The sequence below is a fragment of the Pipistrellus kuhlii genome, unplaced genomic scaffold (assembly GCF_014108245.1).
Source record: "Pipistrellus kuhlii isolate mPipKuh1 unplaced genomic scaffold, mPipKuh1.p scaffold_m20_p_8, whole genome shotgun sequence".
NCBI lineage: Eukaryota > Metazoa > Chordata > Mammalia > Chiroptera > Vespertilionidae > Pipistrellus > Pipistrellus kuhlii.
The window spans coordinates 32954924-32979812 of NW_023425584.1; the positions used below are offsets into that span (position 1 = coordinate 32954924).

Here is a 24889-nt window from a genome sequence, read left to right on the forward strand (position 1 = left end):
ATTAAAAAAAAAAAAAAAAAAAAAAAAGGCTATAGCCCAGCTCGTGTGTTTCAATGACTGAGCATCGACAATGACCCAGGAGGTCAGGGCTGGATTCCCGCTCAGGGCACATGCTCCGGTTGTGGGCTCGATCCCCAGTGTGGGGCATGCAGGAGGCAGCCAATGAATGATTCTCTTTCATCATTGATGTTTCTCTCTCTCTCTCTCCTGATCTCTTTCTCTCTGATATCAATTTTTAAAAAAAATTTTTTTTTTAACTATAAAGCTTTTCTCTGTATAGCTCCATACATAATTTGAAACCAAAAATTTAAATAGAACCATTCAGGTATCACACTTCCTGTTCCTTCCTAAGCCAAAATTTCCAGGACAACAGTTACAACTAGGCCTTCATAAATATTCACTTCCTAAAAATGACACCAAGTCCACATTGCTTTCATATCAAAATCCATCGATTCTAAGATATGTGTTATGGAACAGCCCTATGTAAAATGTAAAAAAAAAAAAAAATCTATTAGAATAAACTAAATACAGTATTTCTATCCTTTACTAGGCTCCTTTATATCATTACTAAATTAACTAGAGGCCCAGTGCATGAATTCCTGCATGAGTGGGGGTCCCTTGGTGTGGCCAGCAATTGGGGCCGACAGGAGCTAGCCGGCTGGGAGGAGGAACCGCCAGAGGTTGGCTGGCCTCGGGAAGTTAACTGTGGGAGTACACTGACCACCAGGGGGCAGATCCTGCATTGAGTATCTGCCCCTGGTGGTTAGTGCTCGTCATAGCTACTGGCAGGTTGTCTAATCGAAATGGTTGCTTGGGCTTTTATATATATAGATACTTAACTGTTTAACTAAGGGCCTTTATTTCACCTTACTATTTTTTTCAGTCATGATTCCTATAGCCTAAACTCAGATTACCAAAGAATATATTGCTTTGGCTTTTAATAAAGGAATTCTTGGTTCTATTTGAGTGAACACACTCAATAATGTGGATAGAGGTCTATATTTTCAGAATAACCCTGACTGTTTACAACTAAAATCTACTTCCTGCCAAGGTTGAGTTATATGCTGTTAGCTCTTTTGTATATATTGTTTATTTGATGTGACCCCTTATCCTAACAACTTTGGTCTTTTTTACAGCAGTGGGGTATATGAAACAATATTGAACTTATACTTGAATTCATGCCCTAATCCTGCAAAGACATTACTAATTGTATGACTTCCTATTTCTGTTTACCTTATTTGTATACCATCAAATGAATAGCTTTGATTACTTGTTTTCATAAATCCTTTATGAATTTTAAGTCTAGTCCATTGTAAACAGTATAATACTAGAGGCCTACTGCACAAAATCCTTGCATGGGGGGGTGGGTTCCCTCAGCCCAGCCTGCACCCTCTTGCAATTCTCCTGGGACCACTGGCTTCTAACCATTCACCTGCCTGCTTGATCACCCCTAACTGCTCTGCCTGCCTGCCTGATCGCCTCTAACTGCTCACCTGCCTGCCTGATTTTGCCTCTGAAACTCAAGCTTCTTCTTTTTTATTTTTAATATTTCTATTTTTTCTATTTAAAATTCAAACTTCTGGAGAACGTGAGGCGTTTAACATTATTCCATATTCCTCAGAGAGAGCTAAGCATGGTAAACACAGCAAATACTTAATACTTATGAGCTTCTATACAAACACTTTCCAACCAGGAAATGTTTTAATAGGCAGTCTCCAAAAACTTGAACTGGAAAACCTAAAAGTAGAGTTCTCAGATTTCAGGCATCATGGGCTATTAGCAGGATTTCTATCCCAATTAAACTCTATTTCTGAGCTCTCAACAAACTGCCCTGCACTATCTCCAAAGTTTCTTATTCGTCAGGATCCCATTTTCCTTCGCTTCAAACCAAGGTAACAAAACCTTTAATTTTGATCTTCCTCACCGGCAAACCTCAATTGAAATAATTTCCCGCCAGAAGTCACATCCAAATAGCGGGAGACTGAGGGCTATAGAGCTGACTGTGCACATGCGCAATAACAGGCTCATGTTGCAGCGGTAGGTGCCCAGGTGTCCTCCGCAATCCCACAATCCTCTGGTCCCTTATTTCTGGGGTTTTTTTTTAGCTCCTCAAGTGATGTTTCCTTCAGTAGCCTTGGAGAGGATTTTTCTGTTTTTTGAAGTTGATAGCTGTTCACTACGTGGAATCAGTGAAATTTTGGGAGCGCCACTGCCAGGAAGATGCCTGTCCCAAGCACACTCATGAAACAACCGCCCATAGGCCACTGCTGGCACCGTCCTGGTTTGCAACGAGAAAGGTACTGTGCTTTTCCAATCCGATCTTCCTCTTCCTTCCCCAGCACACGCCAAACCTACTATGGGCCAACCATCCCAACCCCGCAGACCCTTAAGACTTTCCCCCCATTTCTTTACTTTCCTCCATCAAACTCGCACCCTATCACATTGCCTAGGGGCACTCCTAAATGCTCCCCGGGGGCAGGGCCAGCCTGGGCCAGGGGCCATGGTGTTCTGGTCTCTGGTTGTTCTGGTCTCTGGTCATTGCAGTCACTGTTGTTTGTTTTTGTTTTTGTTTTGTTTTTAATATATTTTATTGATTTTTCAAAGAGAGGAAGAGAGAGGGATAGAGAGTTAGAAACCCATGAGAGAGAAACATCCATCAGCTGCCTCCCGCACACCTCCCACTGGGATATGCCCGCAACCAAGATACATGCCCTTGACCAGAATCGAACCTGGGACCCCTTAGTCCGCAGGTCAAGGCTCTATCCACTGAGCCAAACCGGTTCCAGCTGGTCACTGGTTTTTTATAAACTAGTATATAAATGAACTACAGTAGCTAATTTTGTTCATTTTAATCAATGGGGTATTCATAGATATCCCTTAATGATTGCTCTAGTGATCATTATTTCCAGAAAGCTAAAAAAAAATAATAATAATAACATTTTATATTGTTTAAGATGGAAACTCTTCCAAAATTAATCTTTAAATACAATCCCTATTAAAGTCTCTGCAGGCTCTTTGGAGATATTGACAATCTAAAGTTTATATAGAAATACAAAGGATCCAGAAGAGCTAAAACAGTTTCAAAGAAGAAAATCAAAATTGAAGAACTTAAATTTCCTGCATGTAAAGCATATTATAAAGCTACATAAATCAAGACAGTACAGTACTGACATAAGGAGATACATAAAGATCAAAAGTACATTATTAATAGTTTAAAAGTAAATTTACCTTTATGGTTAATTAAGTTTTGACAAAAGTTCTATGGATGGTATTTCATGAGGACAGGATGATCTTTTCAACAAATGATGCTGAGAAAAAACTGGATACATATATGCAAAGAGATTAATTTAGACTCTTATCTCATGCCATATACAAAAAGTAACTTAAAATTAATCATAGGCCTGAATGTAAGAATGGAATTATGGAAGAAAATGTAAGAGAATGTCTGTGACTTTGAATTAAGACAAAGTTCTTGGATACAACACCAAAAACACATTCAGTAAAAGAGAAAAATTGATAAACTGGATTATTTTCAGTGTGTGTGTTTTTAATTGGCTTTATAAGACACTATTAAGTAAATGAATAGAAACAGACAGACTGGAAGAAAACATTAGTAGACCGTGTGTCTGATAAAATATTTACATCCGGAATATATGGAGAACTCTAAGAACTCCAGAGTAGAAAGACCCAAAAAAAACTAATTTAAAACAGCCAAAAGATGTGAACAGACATTTCACCAAAGATGATATAGCAGTGGCTATGAAATGGCACATGAAAAGATGCTCAAGATAATTAGTAACTAGAAAAATGTAAATTAAAACCACAAGCTACTACTAACCAATCTCAAGAAGAGTTAAAATAGGAGAAACTGTCATCCTAACACATTGTTGATGGGAATTTAAAATGGCTTAGTACTTTGGAGACAAATTTGGCAGCTTTGTAAAATATTAAACATAAATTTACAATATGATCTAGCAATTCCATTCCTACATATTTACCCAACAGAAATAAAATAAAAATCTCTCTACACAAGACTTGTATACAAATACTCATGTTAGCGTTAGTCATCACAACCAAAATGTGCAAACAATCCAAAAGCCCATCAACTGATGAATGGGTAAATAAAATGTGTTCTATCCAAATAATGATTTATTCCTCAGCAAGGAAATAAACTAAACTACTGACACATGCTACCACATGGATGAACCTCAAAAAACATTACACTAAGTTTAAGAAGTGAGACCAAATTGTATGTAATTTCATTGACATAAGATGTAAAGGCAAATCTACAGAGAGAGAAAAATTAATGGTTGCTTGGAACTGGATATCTGCAGATGGGTATAAAGAAACCCTGTGGGATGATGGAAATACTTTAAATTTTGTAAATGTACTAAAAACCACGGATTTATAAATTTGGGTGAATCTTATGGCATGTAAATCATACCAGAAGAAAGATATTAGAAAAAAAGGCATTCACACTATCTTTTAAAATATGTTATATTGGAAAGTCAGCTCAAAATATTCATGAATCTACCTTACTAATGAGAAATAATTAGTTTCTACTTGAAAAGTTTTTTAAGTAGGAACTTTAATCTTAAGTTACTAAATTCAATACTTTTAAAACATTATTAATCACAATTCTAATTAAAGAGTTCTTGAGACACAGAAATTATCCATATTAGTAGATAAAATAATTATATTTATAAAAAGACAGATAGGTCCACAATAAATTACTCAGACATTACTTTGTTAATTATATTTACACATAATTGTTATTTCCATAATAAATTACTTCTACTTCCTATTTTTAATAGCATTTTGAAGTTATATTTATCTTCAAGCACATAATCAGAATCAGATAACACAAAGACCTTATGCTAAATACACATAAATTCCTCTATCAACTGACTATGAACTGAACACTAAATATTTGCTGGCAATATAATGCTTTAGTAATGGAGATATGTCTATCACATTTTTGTTGCTATTACATACATTTAAATCCAAATTATAACAGAGACAATTTGCACTAATTAGATTAGCTAATATAATTATTTGCCTGGCCACTCCTCATAGCATGTTATTTTTTTACTTTATTTTTTTGGCTGTTAAAAGAATAGTTTATTGACTTATAGATAGTGAAAAAGGGAGAAGAGAAAAGCTTCTATGTGAGAGTGTAACGTCAATTAGCTGTCTCCTGCACACCCCCTACCGGCAATTGAGCCCTCAACTCAGGCAAGTGCCCTGACCAAGAATAGAACCAACAGCCTTTCTGTACGTGGGACAAAGCCTAACCAAAGGAGCCACACAAGTCGGGGCTTGACATAAAAATTCTTAGGATGTGAATGAGGAGATAAAACACGTTATTTTATTTCTGCCATTTGAGTAAGCTTATCATTCAATTCTTATGCACGTCCAAGGTCTTCTTAACCTGATGACACTGCACTGCCAGGTGGCGTAGACAATCTCTCACAAAGAGTTTCCTGATATTCTGAGATCCCTCTACATTGTAGATCTGTGCTTCCATCTTCATTTATCCACATCTGAACTTGGTAGTATGGTAGGCCCCTCTCAACCTAAAGGTATGTTTCCTCCTTTACTTTTCAACAACTTCATCTTATTAGAGTAACTATTGTGAAACATCTAATAATATAATATTCTCATTCTCCAGCTATATCACCCACAAAACAGTGGATGACAGTTTGAAATAATCTGCTCTATTTGCTTCAAAAACATTCATAGTGGCATTAAGGCCCTATCACATTATCTCCCAACTAGTTCATAGGTACTGTATAGCCTGTTAAATAATCACTTGAAGTTCATAAAATTCTTTGTAGCTCAATGAAATCTAATAGGGTTCCTGGGAGGAGGTGAAAAATAAAGACAAAGTATCCAGCTTTACTATCATTGGAGTTAAAAAAAAAAAAAAAAAAAAAAAAAAAAAAAAAAAAAAGAGTATTAAAATCCATTCAAAACACCTAGGGTATATAAAGTTTGGTGAATACAAATCTAGTCACTGAATATCATGAGCTCTGGAGTTTTCCAAGCCACTAGAGTGGCTGCCCTCAAATTCCAGTTTGCACTGGAATTACCTTGGATTCTTTTTAAATATATTTCTTAGGTTTGAGGTACACCCTGAAATCCCAGTTTTAACTGCAGAGACACCACCTTCCTCTGCCTCACCCCCACTGCATGACTTTGGTAAAGAGTTTGCACACCAGACTCTCAGAAACAGGGCATCAAAAGCAGGAGCCAGTTACTGATGATATGGGCTCTCTGCAGAAGACGGTCCTGTGGTTTAGGTGAAGCCAGGCAGAGGTAAGAGGGCTGGAATAAAAATCTGAGGCAAAACATCTTTAAGTGCTTGTGAAGAAAAAAAAAATTTGTTTAGATCTCATTTTATTTAATGGAAAGCAATAGGCAAACAGAAGCTGCTTAATAATGCCAAAATTGATCTGGGTTGATCAGTCCCATCCCCTAATTATCTGAGCTAAAGCCTAAAAAAATTTATTGCATATTTATGCACATTAATTATGAAATGAAATCCTTTCTCTCCTGCTGGAAAAGGCAAGGCCCAGTCTATCTCATCCCCAGGGGCCTCCCAACACCGCCATGCAATAACTCTGCTCAAATATCTGGGAGCATTGAAATGGCTGAGTTCCCATTTTCTCACTTCTCTCAGTCTAGCACTTGGCATCAGAATAAAGATGAGATGGAGACAAGATGATGTGCTCACCATGGCTGCACCCTGAATGCACTCTGCATCAAATTATGATCCTCACTTGGCTCGGGGAATCTTAAAGCTTCCTTTCAGGAACACCCCCTCCCCCCACCCCAATCATAATCCAAGACAGACCACTGGTTCTCCCACAGCCTCAAAGTATGTCAGATTACATCCCCAATTTAGCATCCTTCCCATCTATCAGGAACCTGCAGTGCCTCTGATTACTCTTTATTTTGCAAACATAAAGACCTTAAGACCATCTGGGGTAAAAATATAATTTCAATTAAGAAAAAAAAAAAAAAAACATTCAGTTGTGTGAGAGCACAGTAAAAATGTGCTGTTTTAATGTTGAATAACAAATATTTGAAGATTTCCTTAAATAATTTCCTGGGGGATAGGAGTTCAAGACAGCCACGTAAGTGGAAGCTCAACTCTTCTCCTCCCATGTCCACATCGAAAACACAACTAAATCACAGAACAATCAACCTACAGAACCATCTGAAAGTAGCTGAAGCCCTGGCTGGGTAGCTCAGTGAGTTAGAGCATTGTCTAATATGCCAAGGTTGCAGGTTCAATCCCCAGGTCCTCCCTCCTCCCTCCCTCCCTCTCTCTCCCTCTCTCCCTCCCTCCCTCCTTCCTTCCCTCTCTCCCACTCTAAAAATCAATTTTAAAAAAGAGTAGCTCAACGTTAAGTCCTATAACTAAGAGCATAAAGAAGAAACTACAGCGAGACTGGAGGGTTAGAAACACAAAATGGGTTGACTCCACACTTAGGTGTATCAGTTGAAATTCCAGAGGGATATTTCAGCTGCCAAGGTCCTCCCTGAACCCTACACTAGGTTCCCCAGCCCATAGCACAAGAACCAGGAAGAGAAGCCCACATAACATCCGGCAGTGAAATTCAATGGGGATTCCATCCATGCCTGGGTAAGACTGAAGGTTGCTGGGAATTCAGGCTCCCTCTGAAAAGGACAACTCACAGACTACCTCAGGCACTCCCCCTGGCACCAGCAGAGGAACAGCAGCCCAGGGGGTATCAGTCACACGAGGACAGACAGCTCTGTGGCTTCAGGGATAACCCCTAATGCCCCTGCGATGAGTCTTCCCATTGCACAGCCCACTGGCACCACCTGCCCTGGGTTAAAAACTTCCCCTCCAGGGCATCGGTCTGGTGAGCTCCACGAGCCCCACCCTTCTGACTCCCTGAGGCCCTGTCCTCTCCAACTCCCACTTGGCCAGAGGCTGTATCGGTGGCAGCCAGCCTGGGCCCATGTCAAACTGTTCCAAAAACTGAACAGGAAGGAAGACTCCCAACTTCATTTTACAATGCCAGCATTATCCTGATCCCAAAACCTGCGAAAGACAGACATTACAAAAAAAGAAAAGAAAAAAGAAAAAAAGAAGGAAGGAAGGAAGAAGAGAAGAGAAGAGAAGAGAAGAGAAGAGAAGAGAAGAGAAGAGAAGAGGAGAGAAGAGAAGAGAGGAGAGGAGAGAAGAGAAGAGAAAAGAAAAGAAAAGAAAAGAAAAGAAAAGAAAAGAAAAGAAAAGAAAAGGAAAGAAAAGAAAAAAGAAAAAAGAGAAAAGAAAATTATAGACCATCGCATCTCAACCTTTTGGCTAAGATCAAGAGTAGGTATCTGCTCTTATAAATTAACATCCAATATGTCCTCTATCCAAGAAATGCATATTAATGAATTTTTGGAGCAAAGAGACGAATAAGAGCTTGCTCTCCCCACGCCAAGCACTGCCTGATACTCCAGTACCTCTGGGGAGCAGTGCACCCCCTCAGGGACAAAAAAGAAAGTCAAGAAAAAAATTAGAGGCCAATGTCCCTGATGAACACAAATGCAAATGTCAACAAAATATTAGCAAACTGATCTCAGTAATACATTTAAAAAATTATACATCTTGATCAAGTGGGATTTATTCCTGGGATGCAAAGTTAATAAAACATACAGACTCACAGATGCAGAGAACAGACTGACAGGTGCTAGAGGAATGGGGGATTGAAGGACTGGGTGAAAAAGGTGAAGGGATTAAGAAGTACAAAGTGACCGTTACAAATTGTCACAGGAATTTAAGTACAGCATAAGGAATGTAGTCAATAATATTGCAATAACTATGTATGGTTCTAGGAATCACTTTTTAATTATGTAACTGTCAAATACTGTGCTGTATATCTGAAAATAACATAATATTGAATGTCAACTGAAATGGAAATAATATTAAAATTGAAAAAAATAGAGCTTTGTAATCTGAAAAGGACCAAAAACTTAATGGAAAAGATGAGTAGGGAATATGAAAGTTTACAGTAAAGGAAATTAAAATAAAAATATGAAAAGATCTCAGCCTACCATAACACAAAAATCCTATATAATAAAAGCCTAATACTCTGATTGTCCCTTCTGGTAGTTTGACCAGAAGACTGGGAGTTTGATTGCTTGCTATGATGTGTGCTGACCACCAGGGGGTGGCACAGAACATGGCGGGCATTGGCAATGCAGTGGAGGTGCTGCTGGTCCTGATGGGCTCAGACAAGAGCAAGACTGCAGCAGAATGGTGGAGCAGGTAAGTGGGCATCACCAGGTCAAGGTGGGTGTGAGCAGGGGCCCAATCACCTTGCCAATCATCCCACAGATGGTGGCCAGCAGTGGTGGTGGGGGCAGGGCTGCCACCCAGTTCCCAGGTGCTGAGGGGATGTGCGGGGGGCCAGCCCCTGATCAACTTCCCACAGGCAGGATGTTGGAGCAGGTGAGGGGGCAGCACCAGGCCAAGCTGGGGTGCCTGGCAGGGCTGTGAGGCTGGAGGCATGAGCAGGGGCCCAATCTCCACAGGCCAACCTGAGAGACCCAACCCATGCACAAATTCATGCACCAGACCTCTAGTAAGTAAATAAAATTACATTGAAGTAACGTAAGTGCTCAGTTTGTAGATTGCTACCTTGTCTTGCTGTACACAATTATTTCCACCAGTAGGCCTGCATGTTTACCAAAAATCAGCTATATTTGTCTGAACAAATGTATGCACAACATTTTGCAATTATATAATTTAATCAGACACTAATATTAGCAGCCAGTAAACTCTGCAAAAGGTGTGCTTGTTTCCAGGAAGATTTCCTGGAAAACTTGAGACAGATAAGTTGCTAAAGTTAGATAGATAGATGATAGATAGATAGATCTATTTCATTTGGGATGAAACAACTATGAAATATTTGAAAATTGGTTTTGAATCACTTACTCATAAATATATATGTATCCTTATGTTCACTGTGGCATTTCACAATAGCCAAGACATAGAAACAACTTAAGTATCCCTCAGCAGATGATTAGATGAGGATGTGGCTTATATCTACAATGGAATAGTACTTAGCCATTAAAAAAGATGAATTACTGCCATTTGCATCAACATGGGTAGGTTTTGAGAGTATTTACTTATGCTAAGTAAAATGAGTCAAGGAAAAGGACAAGAAACATATGCAATCACTCTTATGTGGGGTATAAAACAAAAAGAAACAAATAAACAAAAGACAGTAGTTTTTTATGATTACCTGAAGGAAAGAGAAGTGGTGGGAGAACAAAGAGATTAAACAGAGTATCAAATATATGGTGACAGAATACTAGACCTTGGGTAGTGAGCACATAATAGAGTATACATATGTTTACTATAAAGTTGTACACCTGAAACTTATATATAATCTTATTAACCAATGTTATTCCTATCTATCTATATCTATATCTATAATCTATATCTATAGATAGATAGATAGATAGATAGATAGATAGATAGATAGATATAGATATATAGATATAGATAGATAGATAGATATAAAAGCCTAGCAACCAAACGGCAGAACGACCAGAACTACCAGTGGCTATGACACCCACTGCAGCAACCAGCCAGCCCAATCTGTGGCAGGGCCGGCCACCAATAGCCTGCGGCCCCTCCCCCTACCACCCTACCCCCTGCCAGACCCTCCCACCCCAATCACTGAAATGTGACCTTCAGTGATTCTAAGTGAACACTCTCTAGCCATCATAGATCAGGAACCTGAATGACCAGTGATCAGGAGGAAAACTGCTCTGTGATGGTCCGACTCTAGACCATCAGTCAAGTGTCCAGGAGAGGTGCCCAGCACAACCACTATCTTTCCCACCTCCATTATCTCCGCCCCCCCAGTCGGAGGCAGGGGGCTAGACCCCACCCATGTATGAATTTGTGCACTGGGCCTGTAGTATATTTAATAAAAAAATAAATGAAGGGGCCAGGATTCTACACACAAATTGCCTTGCATTTCTCTTTAACTTTTATCCCAAATACAGAAACCTACATTGGAAATTGGTTTGGTGCACAGCTGGTAAGGCTCACCTGGAACACCAGTTATGTGACCTACACTCAAAAGAGTACGTAGTATCTGGCCTTATATCCAAAGGTTGGCAGATGAATATACATTTTGGTGATTTAAATTAGAATTAAATGTTTAGGGTGCATTTCATGCATTTTAAAAATTCTATCCTGTAACTTATTTTAAAAATGAACTCCTATTAGAAAAATTTGGATTATCTAGATCTACACTTTTGGCTCACAACTTTTCTTTCATATTCTGTATCCTTTTATCCCTTATAATATATTCTGGGATCATTTCTGGGCTTGATCTTCTAGATCACAAACTGACTGATTAGTTCATATATGAAGTTTTTTAATTCTAATGATCAAAAAAATTAGTTTCGTTGTACCTAATCATTTTTCCCAAATAGAAGCTGTTGTTGTTTTTTTAAGCGTATTTTTCCATAAATATATATCCACTTTTAATCTTCTGTGAAAGTGTTTTATTTTATTCTGTTCATGTTGTTGCTTAATAATTAACCAGAGTTTGAGGGTTCTCTTTTATATGGTTCGTTTTTTTTTTTTAGAAGGTATTCTTGGTGTCAGCTCATCCCTTTTTGGTTTTGCTGCTCACTTATCTGTTGACTGGTTCGCTTACCCAGCTCTCTCCCAGTTATTTGGTAAGACAGGTGGGACCTTCTCCTGGGTCCAGGGAACCGATAGTTCATCTTTGGAGAGTAGAAGACTCTTTATCCTCTGCACTCACCCACATGCCTGCGAAGCTCTGTCTCTATTCTTTGTGCTCTTGCTCAGGGACACACATTTGGCCTCCACTTGTTGGCAGAACTGGAAATCAGAGAAAGTCAAGGAGCCGTTCTAGGGCCCCCTCTGCCCACTGCCTGTGCAGCAGCTCCTCTGGCACAGCGCCCACCATTCACAGATGCTTCCTAACATCCATATGTGTTTTCCATTAATCCAGTCCAAACTGCTTCGATCTTTCAAGAGATATTCAAAATGTTTGAAGCACCGATGGCATTCTTTTATAATATTGCTTTAGATTTATTTGGAATAGATTTTCTGTCATTCCTAAGATTTGGATCAAACAAAGAAGGTAGACGTGTGAGGTTAGTCTGCGATCTTACTGTTTCCATGTGGATGCTGATTCCGCTTCTAACCCTGATCTAGTTGTGCACTTCCTTTCCCCATCCCTGCCCCGACACCCTCCCCTCCTGCTTTCATGCTAGTACTTGATAAAGTACCTTTTCTAAAACAGGTACCTCCAAATATTTAAGTTATTCAACATTTGCCATGGCATCAAATATGTTATTTGAAGTAAGGGATTAAATGGCAAAATTTTTTTTTTAAATCGTAATTTATACAATGCTGCATTTTGATTCAGAACTCATCAAAATGACTACTGTGTAAAACTAAATTTAAGTAAAGTTTTAGGAGTCGCTTTTTATCATCCTGGAAAAATAATCTAAATATAACTGATAAGCTTTTCAGCAGTCCATGTTAAGAGAACCATAGGCAAGGTATGTCCTGATTAGTATACCATGGCCCAGTGCTTAGAGTGTGTGTGTGTGTGTGTGTGTGTGTGTGTGTGTGTGCGCGCGCACACAAGCGCACATGTGTATGTCAGTATTGTGTTAACTTTGTGGAACTATAATTGTTGCACTTTTTCATGGAATTTTATTTGTTGCTTTTTTGTATTTTAATAGAGATTATTTATTTAAAACATAATAAAGTGATGCATGTGTTATGTTTTATCTAGTGATTGTTATTGCATATCCACTAAAAATTAGATATCTTACAATGCTGTGGAAATGAAGAGAGATGGACAATACAGTACCATCACAGCACTTGGGGCATCCCTGCATTTATACATATCTCAACCTGCTCTATTTTTTTGCTGACACCTGCGACTGGTGGGCCCAGCTGCTGTGAGCTCCTTGTAACCTACCAAGACTTCTTCATCTCCTTTTTGGATTCTGTGTATCTGCACAATACCTTGCTCAAAGGAGTTGTTCAATAAATGTTTAATTGCTTTAGTACAGTACTATATTTGTGTGCCCTTTACATCAAACATATGCCTCAAATCAGATTGTTATTCATTGTTAGAGACGAATAAGGAGAAATGGAAATAGTAAGAACACTTTATATGTTCATTGCTAGGGATAAAAAACAATTTATCCATTTTATAAATGGGGAAAATGAGACCCAGAAAGATTAAGAACTTTGAAAAGCCAGCACCTGGCCCTGAATCCAATTTTATTCTAGCACTTTTCCCTTCCCAGCACCAGCCAGACTGGTAACTGGAGACTGAATGACCCATCTCATAAATGTCCACCACTCGCAATACTGGACAGATGATGATTGCAGCAACCAAAGGTGCTGAGGAGTTCAGGGAGGGAAGGGAAGGTATACTTAGTGATCGTTAACGTGCCACTGACCACCTGAAATCTTTGCTAACTGGGAAGAAAAACCTATTTATTGCCAATTAAAGGCGGTTACATTAACAAATCATTCAACCTCATAGAAAGACAGCAGCATGATTCCTCAAGTCAGGATTCCAGGATCACGGGATTCTGGAAATAGAAAGAAGCAGAAATGTAGTCCAGTGCTAATCCATATGAGCCAGAGCGGCCTGTCCTCAGCACACAAGGCTTTTGAGATCTGAGCTCACCAGCTTTCCAGGGCCTTTCCCATTATGGAGTCTTCGGGCCTCATCCTGGGGAACAATTTTCTATTCCCTTGATACACTGTGCAGCTCCACATCTCCCTCCGTCTCTCCCCTCTGTCTGAAACACTCTTTGGCTCTCTTCTGCCGGGAGGAAGTCTCTCCCAAGTTAAAAATCCAATTAAATGCTGGGAAGCCTTCCTCATCTCACTCCCCAAAGGGGACTTGACCTCAGGCATACTTTTTTGTTCATCATGTCAGTATGTCACTGTCTCGTGATGATCTATGCCTTATCTACTTGTATGTGATGTCCCTCTACTGATCCGTGCACCCCTGACATGGGACTGAGAATACATTGGACATCCAGTGGAATTTTAATTCTATCACCCAATTATTTATGAAATCATCCCATTGTCTCATTTTACTTATGAAAACTGAATTCCAGAGAGGTAGGGAACTTGTTGATCACCTGAAAATGAGCCAGCATTAGGGCTCAGATAACAAAGTATGCTCCCTCTCTCATTACCCACCTCGTAAGGGGAAGGGCTGGCACGGTAGAGTCTTGAGTAACAAACCCACCCTTCTTGGCTATTTGCCTAACTTTTTTACTCAAAGTCTGACTGCTATACTGTATTGCTGGCAATGTCAGTTTTCCTCAATAACAAAGGCTTCCCAGTTCAGAACATATACATCTGTGGCTAACAGGAAAAATGAGTATACGTCCAACATGATAAACAGGGAGGTATGTCAAACTCCTATTCAGTCTATGAAAAAACCTACTCATAATTCTAACTTTGCTCCCTTAAGTATGGAGAGAAGGCATAGCTCATTTGGAAAATCTGACCAAAAGCCCACATTTCAACACAGTGAAATGCTTTATCCCCTTTCCCTTCCATCACACCAAGACCTTTCTAGATGCAATTATTTAATCCCAGGCCGAATACTAGTGGACAATGAAATCCCCACAAAAAGTCTCCCCTCTTACCCCGCTACCCCCCATGAGGTGGTCAAACATCAGTTCCACAAAAAACATTTTTAAAAGCTTTCCATGTGATTTTTTTCCATGCCAGTTTTGTTTTTTTTCCACTCATGGCTAAAAATGTTCACATTTGAATATTCATCATTATGAGCCTCTGGTAAGATACAGCTCTGTCCAGTAATTTACATCTTTTGACTATGGGACCTTAGGAGGGTATAGGTAAAAAAAAAAAAAAAAAAATTCCAGTTTCATTCTGGTTGAATTTTTAACTGTTTTTTTTTTTCCATTTCGTGGCTTTGGGTAGCTTTGACTGTGCTGATATTTCCTGCTATACATAAGGGAAATGAGATCCACAAAGATTAAGTACTTTGAAAAAAATTAAATAATTACTGTTAGATTTTTCTCCAAATAGGCAGGTTGTTTTCAGATGAGTCCTTGTGGGTTTCATCAATGGCTCACTGGGAACAACAAAAGGAAGCCACAAATCACTTGTGCATTTTCAATTATTGTGTGGGTTTTGCTTTAAACCAACAGTAAAGGCCATGGTCATGAGGACTGTACAACAATGTGAGTGTACTAAATGCCCCTGAAGCGGACGCCTAAAAATGGTTACAATGGCCAAAACCAGTGTGGCTCAGTGGATAGAGCATTGGCCTTCGGACTGAAAGGTCCCAGGTTCGATTCCGGTCAAGGGCATGTACCTTGGTTGCAGGCACATCCCCAGTGGGGGGTGTGCAAGAGGCAGCTGATCGATGTTTCTAACTCTCTATCCCTCTCTCTTCCTCTCTGTAAAATAAATAAATAAATAAATAAGTAAATAAATAAATAAATTTTTAAATGGTTACAATGGTAACTTTATGTATACTTTACCACAAAGCGAAGGCCAACTTACAGGAGGTAACAATTATCCCTAACCCTTCCTCAAGAAGGAGCGGGCGAGGGGGGAGGAACGAACGATGATCTCTATTTTTCAGACAGACAGAGAGCAAATGGCTTTCACGCTCCAGTTCCACCAGGCCTCTCATAGCAAGGCTCTCACACTTGCCCCTTTCCCCGTGGAGTGGGAAGAAGAAAAGAGACGACTGCCAGATAAAGTACTAACCTAAGGAAAGACAGTGTTACATCACAGAACCGTAGCCCTTTGAACACTGGCTAGATTACAAGGTCATCCGTTCCTCAACAGCTCCCAGGTTTTCCGCTGGGCCCGCTCAGCCCCTGTCCTTCAGGGGGACCCTGAGCAGCGGCGGCCTGGGGCGGGTGTGCATGCATCAGAGGCAGCTGTCAGAGTGCAGCTCAGAGCTGCTCTCACAGAGTCGCGGTAGGGCGTGAAAACTCCTATATGGTAAGGGCAGAGGAAATGGGGGGGGGGGAGATGGGGGGCGCACAGAGGAGACTCAGAGGGAGCAGATAGGTTGTCTCCCAGGCTGGGCTGCAAAGGGGAGGAGGAAGAGGAGGTGGAGAGGGAGGGGGACAGAAGGGGGAGAGGGAAGGGGGCAGGAGGGGGGATGGGGAGGGGGGCAGTGAGGGACGGCTTACCAGGCCACCTCCGCAGGTGCTGAACGAGGCCAGGGAGCCGGGGTGCCGCAGCACCGCCCCGGTGTAGAAACAGGCGGCGTCGGGCGGCGCGGGCGGGCGCGGGGCCCGCGTGGGGGCCGGGCCGGGGCTCGGCCGCTGCTCCACGGCGAAGCGCGGCGCCAGGAAGCGGCCGTCCCTCCGGAGCAGCAGGTAGAGGTCCCGGGAGAAGGCGGGGATCCGCAGCAGCACCTCTTCGCCCTCCGGGTCGGCGTGCGGGGCGGGGGCCGGGGGCGGCAGTGGGGGCGGCGGCGGCTGCCACGAGGCCGGGGCGCCCGGGGACACAGCGGCGGCAGCCCCGCCGGATCCCCGCGGCAGCTCCTGGGACTCCAGCTCTTCGTCCTCCTCGGCCCCGGGGGGCGGCGAGGGCCGGGGCCCGGGCTCCGACGGGCCCTCCGCCGCCGGCTCCTCGGGGGGCGCCGGGGCCACGGAGCGCACCTCGCGGGAGCTGCCGGCCGCCTGCGTCCAGGCGCCGCCGCCGCCGCCGCCGCGCCCCCAGCCCGGGTCGGCGCTGCCCCCGCTGCCCCCCGCGGCGGCGTCCGGCTCCCGCCGCCAGAGCGCGGGGAACACCACCTCCCACTCGGCGGCGCGGTCCGGGCCGAGCTGCAGCCCTGCGGGGCGGACAGAGGTGCGGGCTGAGCGCGCGGCGCCCCGGCTCGCAGACCACCCGTCTAGCCCCGGGGGCTCCGGCGGGCCCGAAGCCTGGCGATCAGATTACAGACCCCAGCGTTTTCAAAATAAAAGTGCTATATAGGGCGGGGGCAGGGAGTGGGAACGGGCAGTGACAGCCCTTGGTGGTGGGAAGGTGCAAAGACCACAGCGGCACCGTTAGACAGTGTCCTTCAGTGCATGCCGGAGCAGAGCCAGCCGGGCACGGACGTCCCCGTGTTCCACCAGGTGCTGTGCACGCACCTTTCCCAGCACCCCTCCTCTCCGGGAGGAAAACGAGGCCCCTCGGGGTGGTTTTTAAAAGGCCGGGGGAACCGTGCCGGCTCCGGAGCGCGTCCCCGTCTGTCCTCCGCGCCCAGATGCCCCTGAGCCCCGCTCCCCGCGCACCGGCTGCACCGCCCCGCTCCCCGCCGGCCCTCCCGCGCGCGTCCCCTCTCCGCTGGGGACCCCGGAAAGAGGCTCCCGCGGGTCCCGCCAGCACTTACCTGCGACGACGCCGCCCGCCAGGACCGCCAGCTGGTACAGGAGGCAGCAGCAGCCGCAGAGGCCAGCCAGGCGCATCCCGCCGCCGCGCTGCCCCATCCCGCGCTCCCCGCGCGCCGCGCTGCGCGATGCACCGCGGGCGCCGCCGCCTCCCGGAGCGCAAGGAGGCCGGGCGGCGAGTTTGCCCGGGCCCTTTGTCTGCGGGGGGGCGGGGGGAGCGAGGGGTGCTGTGTGACTCCGAGAGGCTGCCCGAGCTCGGGCGGGTGGGGTGGGGTGGGGGGAGGAGCGGGGGCAGGCAGCGCCGCAGCCCGCGGCTCCCCCGCTCCCTGGCGGATTAGGTGATGAGTATATTTTCTGTGTTCTGGTCGCGGCAGGAGTTTCCTCCGGAGCCCCGGTCCGACCCACAGTCAGCAGAGGGCCGGCAAGAGCCAGGCGGTCAGGGCAGCCCGGAGACGGAGACGGAGGGAGGACTGCCCTGCGCGGGCTGGAGAGCCGCGGGGTCCGAGCCGCGCCGCCGAGCTGCCCGGGGTGGGTGCCGCGATCCCAGCCGCCCGGGGTGCCAGGGTGGGCACACGCCTCCTCCGCCCGAGACCAGAGTCTTCTCGGGAGAGGATTTGGGGGAGAACCAGGGGGAGACTCCGCGTGCCAGGTGGGATGTTGGAGGAGAAGAGTTTCAAACCAATCCCACCAGAAAAAGGGACCAAGGCGGCCCGCCAAGGGTGACTTTGCCGGACAAAGGTCCCCGAACACCGCACACGTGCTCACACGCCCAGTGGGGACGGGGTGGGGACCCAAATTTCCTCACCTGACCCCTGATTGGCTGCTCGGGGCGCCCGATTTGCATCCTCACACCGCGCCCGCTCCCCCACCCCCGGCGGAGGTGTGAGCAGGTAGGAGTGCCTCCCTCTCCCCACCCCGCCTCCTTCCTCAGGCTCCTCCTCGGATCGAATTCCCCCGCCGCACATCACACACAAAGCAACACTTTAGAGCAAATGTAAGCACAAAGCTGGGCCCCATTTACCGAAGACCTTTGATTTTTTTTCTTCCCATCTTTGTCTCTAGGAATTCTCTAAGTCTGGAGATAATGTCATTCGTCACGGCGTGTGGCTTCAAAGATTCCCAGGACAGAAGACATCCAGACATCCTGACCATTTCAGAGCCCCTTATCCTGCCTTATCTTTCCGGCTTCCCGGCTTCCCATTAATCAGTTAATCAGTGCTATCAATTTCTCTCTCTCTCTCTCTCTCTCTCTCTCTCTCTCTCTCTCTCTCTCTCTCTCTCTCTCTCTCTCTCTCTCTCTCTCTCATAATGAGGGTAAGATTAAGAGGACCAATGTTGAATAATGTATTCTAAAGGTCTCAGGCCAAGTGAGATGATTTTGCCTTTTTTTATGTACATTAAATATATTTTTGCTATTTCTGTCTTTTGGGGGAAAATTCATCCTTAAATATTGCCTTCTTTGTTGAAGCTCTTCGTGATGCCTACCCCTTTTCCACACTTCTTTTCTTGTCCACATCAAACCTTTCAAGTCAGACTCAAGGGTGATTAATCTAACCCGCCATTTGCTTCCTCTGAACTAGGCCAGGCATCTACCTATAAGAGTTAATGCAAATTGGTGAGAGTTTTTTTTTTAAATGCCTGCACTGAGGTTGGATTTTCATATCCTTTGTTGTTTTACCTTCTGTTCCTTGTGTCAAAGGTGACCACTATGCCTTTCAGGGAGGCAGACGATCTTATTTCAAAGGAAAGCCATTGTTTGAATAAGCAGGGTCCTAGAGTACTTTGTTTGAGTGGTCCAGAGTTTAAAAACAATCACAAAGACCCTCTAGGTGTGTTTGTAAGGAGTGTTTTGTCTCCAAACCTTGTCTTGCTAAAGATCTAAAATGTGGGGGTGTGGGTATCCTGACTCTCAAGAAATATCTGAGTTACTTAGGAACCTACACACTTCTTTTTATGGGACTCCATTATACAGATTTTAGACTAGGCAAGAGATCTGAGGCAGTTTATTTTTAATAAATACAGCAAGTCATTAAGACAAAAGGCTAGTTTCAATGAAACACCTCCATAGGGTGTATCTTCAATTTTTCTATAATTTTAACAATGACAACAAAAATATAAGAGTAAAATTGTAGGAATGCATATTAACTTGTATGCATTTATTGGAATACATTTGTGATTCCTTAAAACAAGATGAGTTATAGGATTAAATTAAATATACAACTCAAACACACACGTTGTCTCTGTGAGTTCCCTACTAACATAATCCAAAAAGGTCTGATTAATTCCCAGCAAGCTCTTCTCTCTCTCCCATTTGAAATACTGTTATAAGTTACTGGTATATTTTCAAAGGCTTTTATAAATAATTTGGTTTGCAATTACTTGTTTACATATTTATCCTACTATGTGATCAATTTGTGAAGATAGGAATGATTGCTTTTCATTTTTTATCAACCTGCCTAATTCAGCGATTTAGGTGTAGAAATTCTCTAAGATGCTAGAAGATGATAGAAATTGCTGTCTGTATAGTATTTTACTTCAATTCCAGTTTTAACCCAGAATTACATTAGATCTTCGACTATCGGTACGATTTTTCTGGTTTACAGAGAGAACAAGCGTAGGAGAGCAATGACTTGGAGGAAGTTTCTGTGCTCTAATTAGAAGCGACTTAGATGTGCAAACAAGGGCTTTGGTTAAAGTGGATGTGAGTAAGTTTCACATATGCATGTAAGTGAAAGAAAGAACTAGCCTGATTTGGAATTGAGTAAATTACATATGGTGAGATAGAGGAAAGAAGGGCAGGACTGTGACATATGTGTGCAATACCAATCTTAGAGGAAAGAAAAGAACAGCTGGGAAAAATATGTTGCTTAAGACAGGTCAATACATATGTCACCAGATGGTAGCTAGCATCAACCAAGCAATGCTTTTGTGGAGTGGGTGTAAGTGACCAAGCATCAGAGTAAGTGGAACCAACTGTTCTTATACACAAGGTGCTCACATGTTGCATTTTATAACCCATGCTTTTCTGTGTAGAAAAGTGGCTTTGATGCCTTCAGCCCTTCCTCATTCTCTTTGCTCATTGGCCTGAAGCCTCTCACTACTTTAATCTTAAAAAATTTCCCATCCAAGAAACCATAAAATCTTAGGAAATACAAAGAACCCTTTCATTGAGTTACATGAGGATACCAACTCCCAATAGCACTCACATGTAAAAGGACATCAAGACTTAAGCTCGCTCTGCCCTGGCCAGTGGCTCCGTTGGTTGGAGCATCAGTATGATTTTTCTGGAGAGCAATGACTTGGAGGAAGTTTCTGTGCTCTAATTAGAAGAGACTTAGATGTGCAAACAAGAGCATTGGTTAAAGTGGATGTAAGTGAAAGAAAGAACTAGCCTGATTTGGAATTGAGTAAATTACATATGGTGAGATAGAGCAATAAGGGTAGGATTATGACATATGTGTGCAAGGTTGTAGGTTCAGTTCCTGGTCAAGGCACAGGCCTGGGTTGTTGGTTTGATTCTTACATCAGGCTCTCACAGGAGGCAACCAATTGATATATATCTCTCTCCCTTTTCATCTCTAAATAAATAATCCTCAGGAGAGGATTTAAGAAAAAAAAAAAGACTTAAGCTAGTTCTGGCCATGGTAGAGTAACAGAGTATCAGGAACCAAACTAACTCTCACCTTTAGCAATTAGAAAAACAGACAAAATGTAAAAAATAAAAATATAAATATAAATGGTTTTCAGACATTGGACGACAGGCAGCCTAATACCATGATCTAGTAGAGGAAGAAAGCAAATGGGATATCACTAAAATTTCCCTAGTTTACTACCTAAAGGCAATGTCCAGGCTTCAGCACAAGGAGAAAAGTCTAAACAGAGCACCGAAGACCAGCAGATTTGAGAAGACAGAGCAAGATGACTAGAATTTATAGGGCAAAGTACCAGAGGTATTTATTATGTCTTGCTGCATAACCAACCTACCAGTTAAAAACAAACACTTATTTTCTCAAATGGTTTCTGAGGATCAGGAATCTAGGAGTAGCTAAGCTGGATATTTAAGGCTCAGTTTCTCTCGTAAAATTACAATCAAACTCTTAGCCAGGTCTACAGTTTCTGAAGATAGACAGGGAACCAGTCACATGGCTCTCTCCTGAGGGCTGCTCATTATATGTGTTCCAATAGAGTGCACCCCATAGTAAGCTATGGTCTTCTTTTAACCAAATCTTGAAAAGGATACACCATCACTTCTACCAAATTCTGTTCATCTGAAGCAAATCACTAAGTCATTTGATCATATTATTTTATAGAGTATCTGCCGCTTTCTGTTCAGAAATGGTTTTGCATATGTAATTCTGTTTTCCAAACTTTGTGAGTCTTCTGTGAATCTTTATGGAGTTCAGACAAAAGCCACCCCCTCAAATTTCTGGAAGATGAGACATCTCTATCTTGACTATTTGATGAGACTGCTGAGAAGCAGTGCTCTTATACTTCTTAAAAGCCCTAATGTTTGATTGAAAGGATCTAGGAGATACACACTTAAACACTTTCAAGGGCCTTCATTCCGACTGAAAGATACTCTGAATGACCACATGTGATCTTTATGATTTCTTAACAAGGGATATTACAATCACATCTTTGGCTTCATCATTAGGCCATGCTTTCCTAAAAGCGCCCCGTATTTTGTCTTTGCTATGATGCAATATGCTCTTAATTTTAGCATTATTTTCCAGAAAAAGAAGCTAAACAATTTCGAAGTCATCCAGTCCTGGCTGCTTTTTATTAACAGTCTTTCTTTAGTTTATCTTCTCTCCTTTCACATGTTCTATAAGCAGAAAAAAATAGATGGGACCTACAAAAAAATTTTGGAAAGGTCCTGAGCTTGATGAACCAGTTCACTAGGTCTATTTTCTACTGCAGACAAGTGGTAGTGAAATTATTGCCACTATATAACAAGAATTCCCCTTCCTTTAGTTTCCAATAATGTTTACCTCACTTTCCTCTAAACCCTCACCTGTGGCCTCACCAAAAAAATCATATAGATTTGACTAAAAACTTTTCTAAGGTAGCAAAGAAATTAAATTTGTAATTAAAAAAAAAAATAAGCTTTCAAAAAAGAAATATCTAGTTCCAGCTGGTTTCAATGGTTCATTCTACTGAACATTTGTTTTTAAAGTAACACCAATTCTACATAATCTTTCCCAAAAATAGAAGACCATAATTCACGACCCATTCTAGGCTGGCAATATTCTCATACCAAAACCAGACAAAGCCAGATCAAAAAGGGAAAATACAGGCCAATGTATCTCATGAATATAGATGAGATACATATCAACAAAATAATAGTAAATTGTATCCAACAATATATTAAAAGAATAATGTAATATGACCAGTGAGACTTATTTAAGGAATGCAAGGCTAGTTCAATATTCCAAAACCAATCAATGTAATTCATAACAATAAGCTAAAGAAAAAAACACATGAGTATACTAATTGATGCATAAAAAGCATTAAACAAAATGCAACATCCATCCATGATGTTGGATGTTGAGCTGCGTCTGCTGGCCCCGATCACTCCTCAGGGCTTTTCCACCTCCCCCTGCTCCTGAGGGATGATCAGGGCAGCAGCCATCACTCACATCCACTGCCACCATTGGAGCCGCTGCTCACACCCACTGCTGGCACCAGCCCCATTCACACCTGCTGCTGGCACCAGCCCCAATCGCTCCATGCCATCAGCAGGTGGGAGTGTGGCTGGCACTGTCAGTGCTTGGGAGTGGGGGTTGCTGGAGCAGGGCTGCCAGCAGTCAGTGGACCAGGGATCGCAGCAGGAGGTGCCAGGCGGGGGCACAAAGGAAGGGCTGAGACCCACCTCTGTGCCCACCGCAGCCTTATGGCCCACAGTTCCTTTCAAAGCACACAAATTTGTGCACTGGGTCCCTTGTATAATTATAATGATGGAAAACATATCAGTGGCTTCCAGGGATTAAGTTTTGGAGGAGTATTGATTAGTATATAGCAATAAATGGAAAAGGAAGTTTTATTATTATAATGAAGCAGTTATCTCTTAATCATAGTGTGATTACACAAATCTATACATGATAATATTTCACAGAACTACACACACACATTTTACAACTGTAAAATCCAAGTAAAGTCTGTGGTTTATTTAATAATACAGTACCAATGTCAATTTTCTGGTTTTGATAACATACTATGGTTATCATTAGTGAAAATTGGATGAAGGATTCATAGGCAATATCTGTAAATTTTTAGTACAATTTTTTTCAAATAAAACCTAAAATAAGCTTTTACAAATACTTTAGGCTTTCACTATTACTCTCCTCAATGCTCACTGACCAGCTCCAAACCACGCTCACAATTTAATTTTTTGCTACAACAATACTTACTTCAAGGTACCAATATATGTATGTATTAGTTAGCTATTGCTAATAACAAATTAGAGGGGAAAAGATGCATTGAATTATGTAGAGAAGCAAAGATAATAACAGCAAAGTTCTTATCAAAATATATACAAACCAGAAGAGAGAGAGAGAGAGAGAGAGAGAGTGTGTGTGTGTGTGTGTGTAATATGCTAATTAGACCAGATGTTCTTCCAGATGGCTTTCTGGACGAAGCCAGGGCTGCAAGGGAAGCCCGGGTCCAGGTGCCAGAGGAAAGCCGGTGCTGGCAGCCTGGTGAAAGAAGGCCTACTCTTGCACAAATTTCGTGCATCGGCCCTCTAGTGTGTGTGTGTGTGTGTGTGTGTGTGTGTATATATATATATATATATATAGTAAACTAGATCTCCTAGTCTGTGGCTTGCCTTTTTGTTTATTATACAATGTCCTTTAAAGAGCAAACATTTTTAATTTTTTCTAATTTATTAATTTGAAATCTAATTTATTAATTTGTCCTGTATGGTTTGTCCTTTGGTATCTAAGAACTTTTTGCTTTTCTAGAAGTTTTAAGAGTTTTTGTCTCCCATTTAGGTCTCTGATCCATTTTGGCCTAATTCTGGTAATGAGGTGAGATAAGATAAAGTTTTATATTTTTATATATGAATAGCCAACATCATTAGTAGCTAAATAAACATTAACTGCAAATTAAAAACACAGGTAGATAATGTCACACACCATTAAAATGAAGAAAATTTTGCCTGGCTAGTGTGGCTCAGTGGTTGAATGTTGACCCATGAATCAAGAGGTCCCCAGTTACATTCTGGGTCAGGACACATGCCTGGGTTATGGGCTCAATCTCCAGTTGGGGGCATGCAGGAGGCAGCCGATGGATGTTTCTCTCTCATTGATGTTTCTACTTCTCTATCCCTCTCCCTTTTTGTCTTTCTAAAATCAATAAAAACATATTTTAAAGGAATGGAGAAAGTTTAAAATATCTACAATACCAAATGTTTGCTAGGATGTGGAACAACTGGAACTCTCAGACATTGCCAATGTGA

At 42.4% G+C, this 24889-nt stretch overlaps 1 protein-coding gene and 1 non-coding gene across 2 annotated transcripts in view; one reads left to right on the forward strand and one right to left on the reverse strand.

The window, feature by feature from the left end:
- The window catches only part of ADAMTS19 (ADAM metallopeptidase with thrombospondin type 1 motif 19), a 190991-nt gene extending 173446 nt beyond the window's left edge, over positions 1 to 17545 (reverse strand). Inside the window, exons 1-2 of the mRNA XM_036424499.1 lie at positions 17433 to 17545; positions 16243 to 16889 (exon numbers count right to left, since the gene is read on the reverse strand). Coding sequence (XP_036280392.1) covers positions 16243 to 16889; positions 17433 to 17529 — 744 coding nt within the window. The 5' untranslated portion in view covers positions 17530 to 17545. The remainder of the gene's footprint in view (positions 1 to 16242; positions 16890 to 17432) is intronic.
- On the forward strand, positions 8322 to 8510 carry LOC118711991. Its single transcript, XR_004985924.1, has one exon. It is a non-coding gene; the product is annotated as a U2 spliceosomal RNA (small nuclear RNA).
- Positions 17546 to 24889: the final 7344 nt, after the last annotated feature.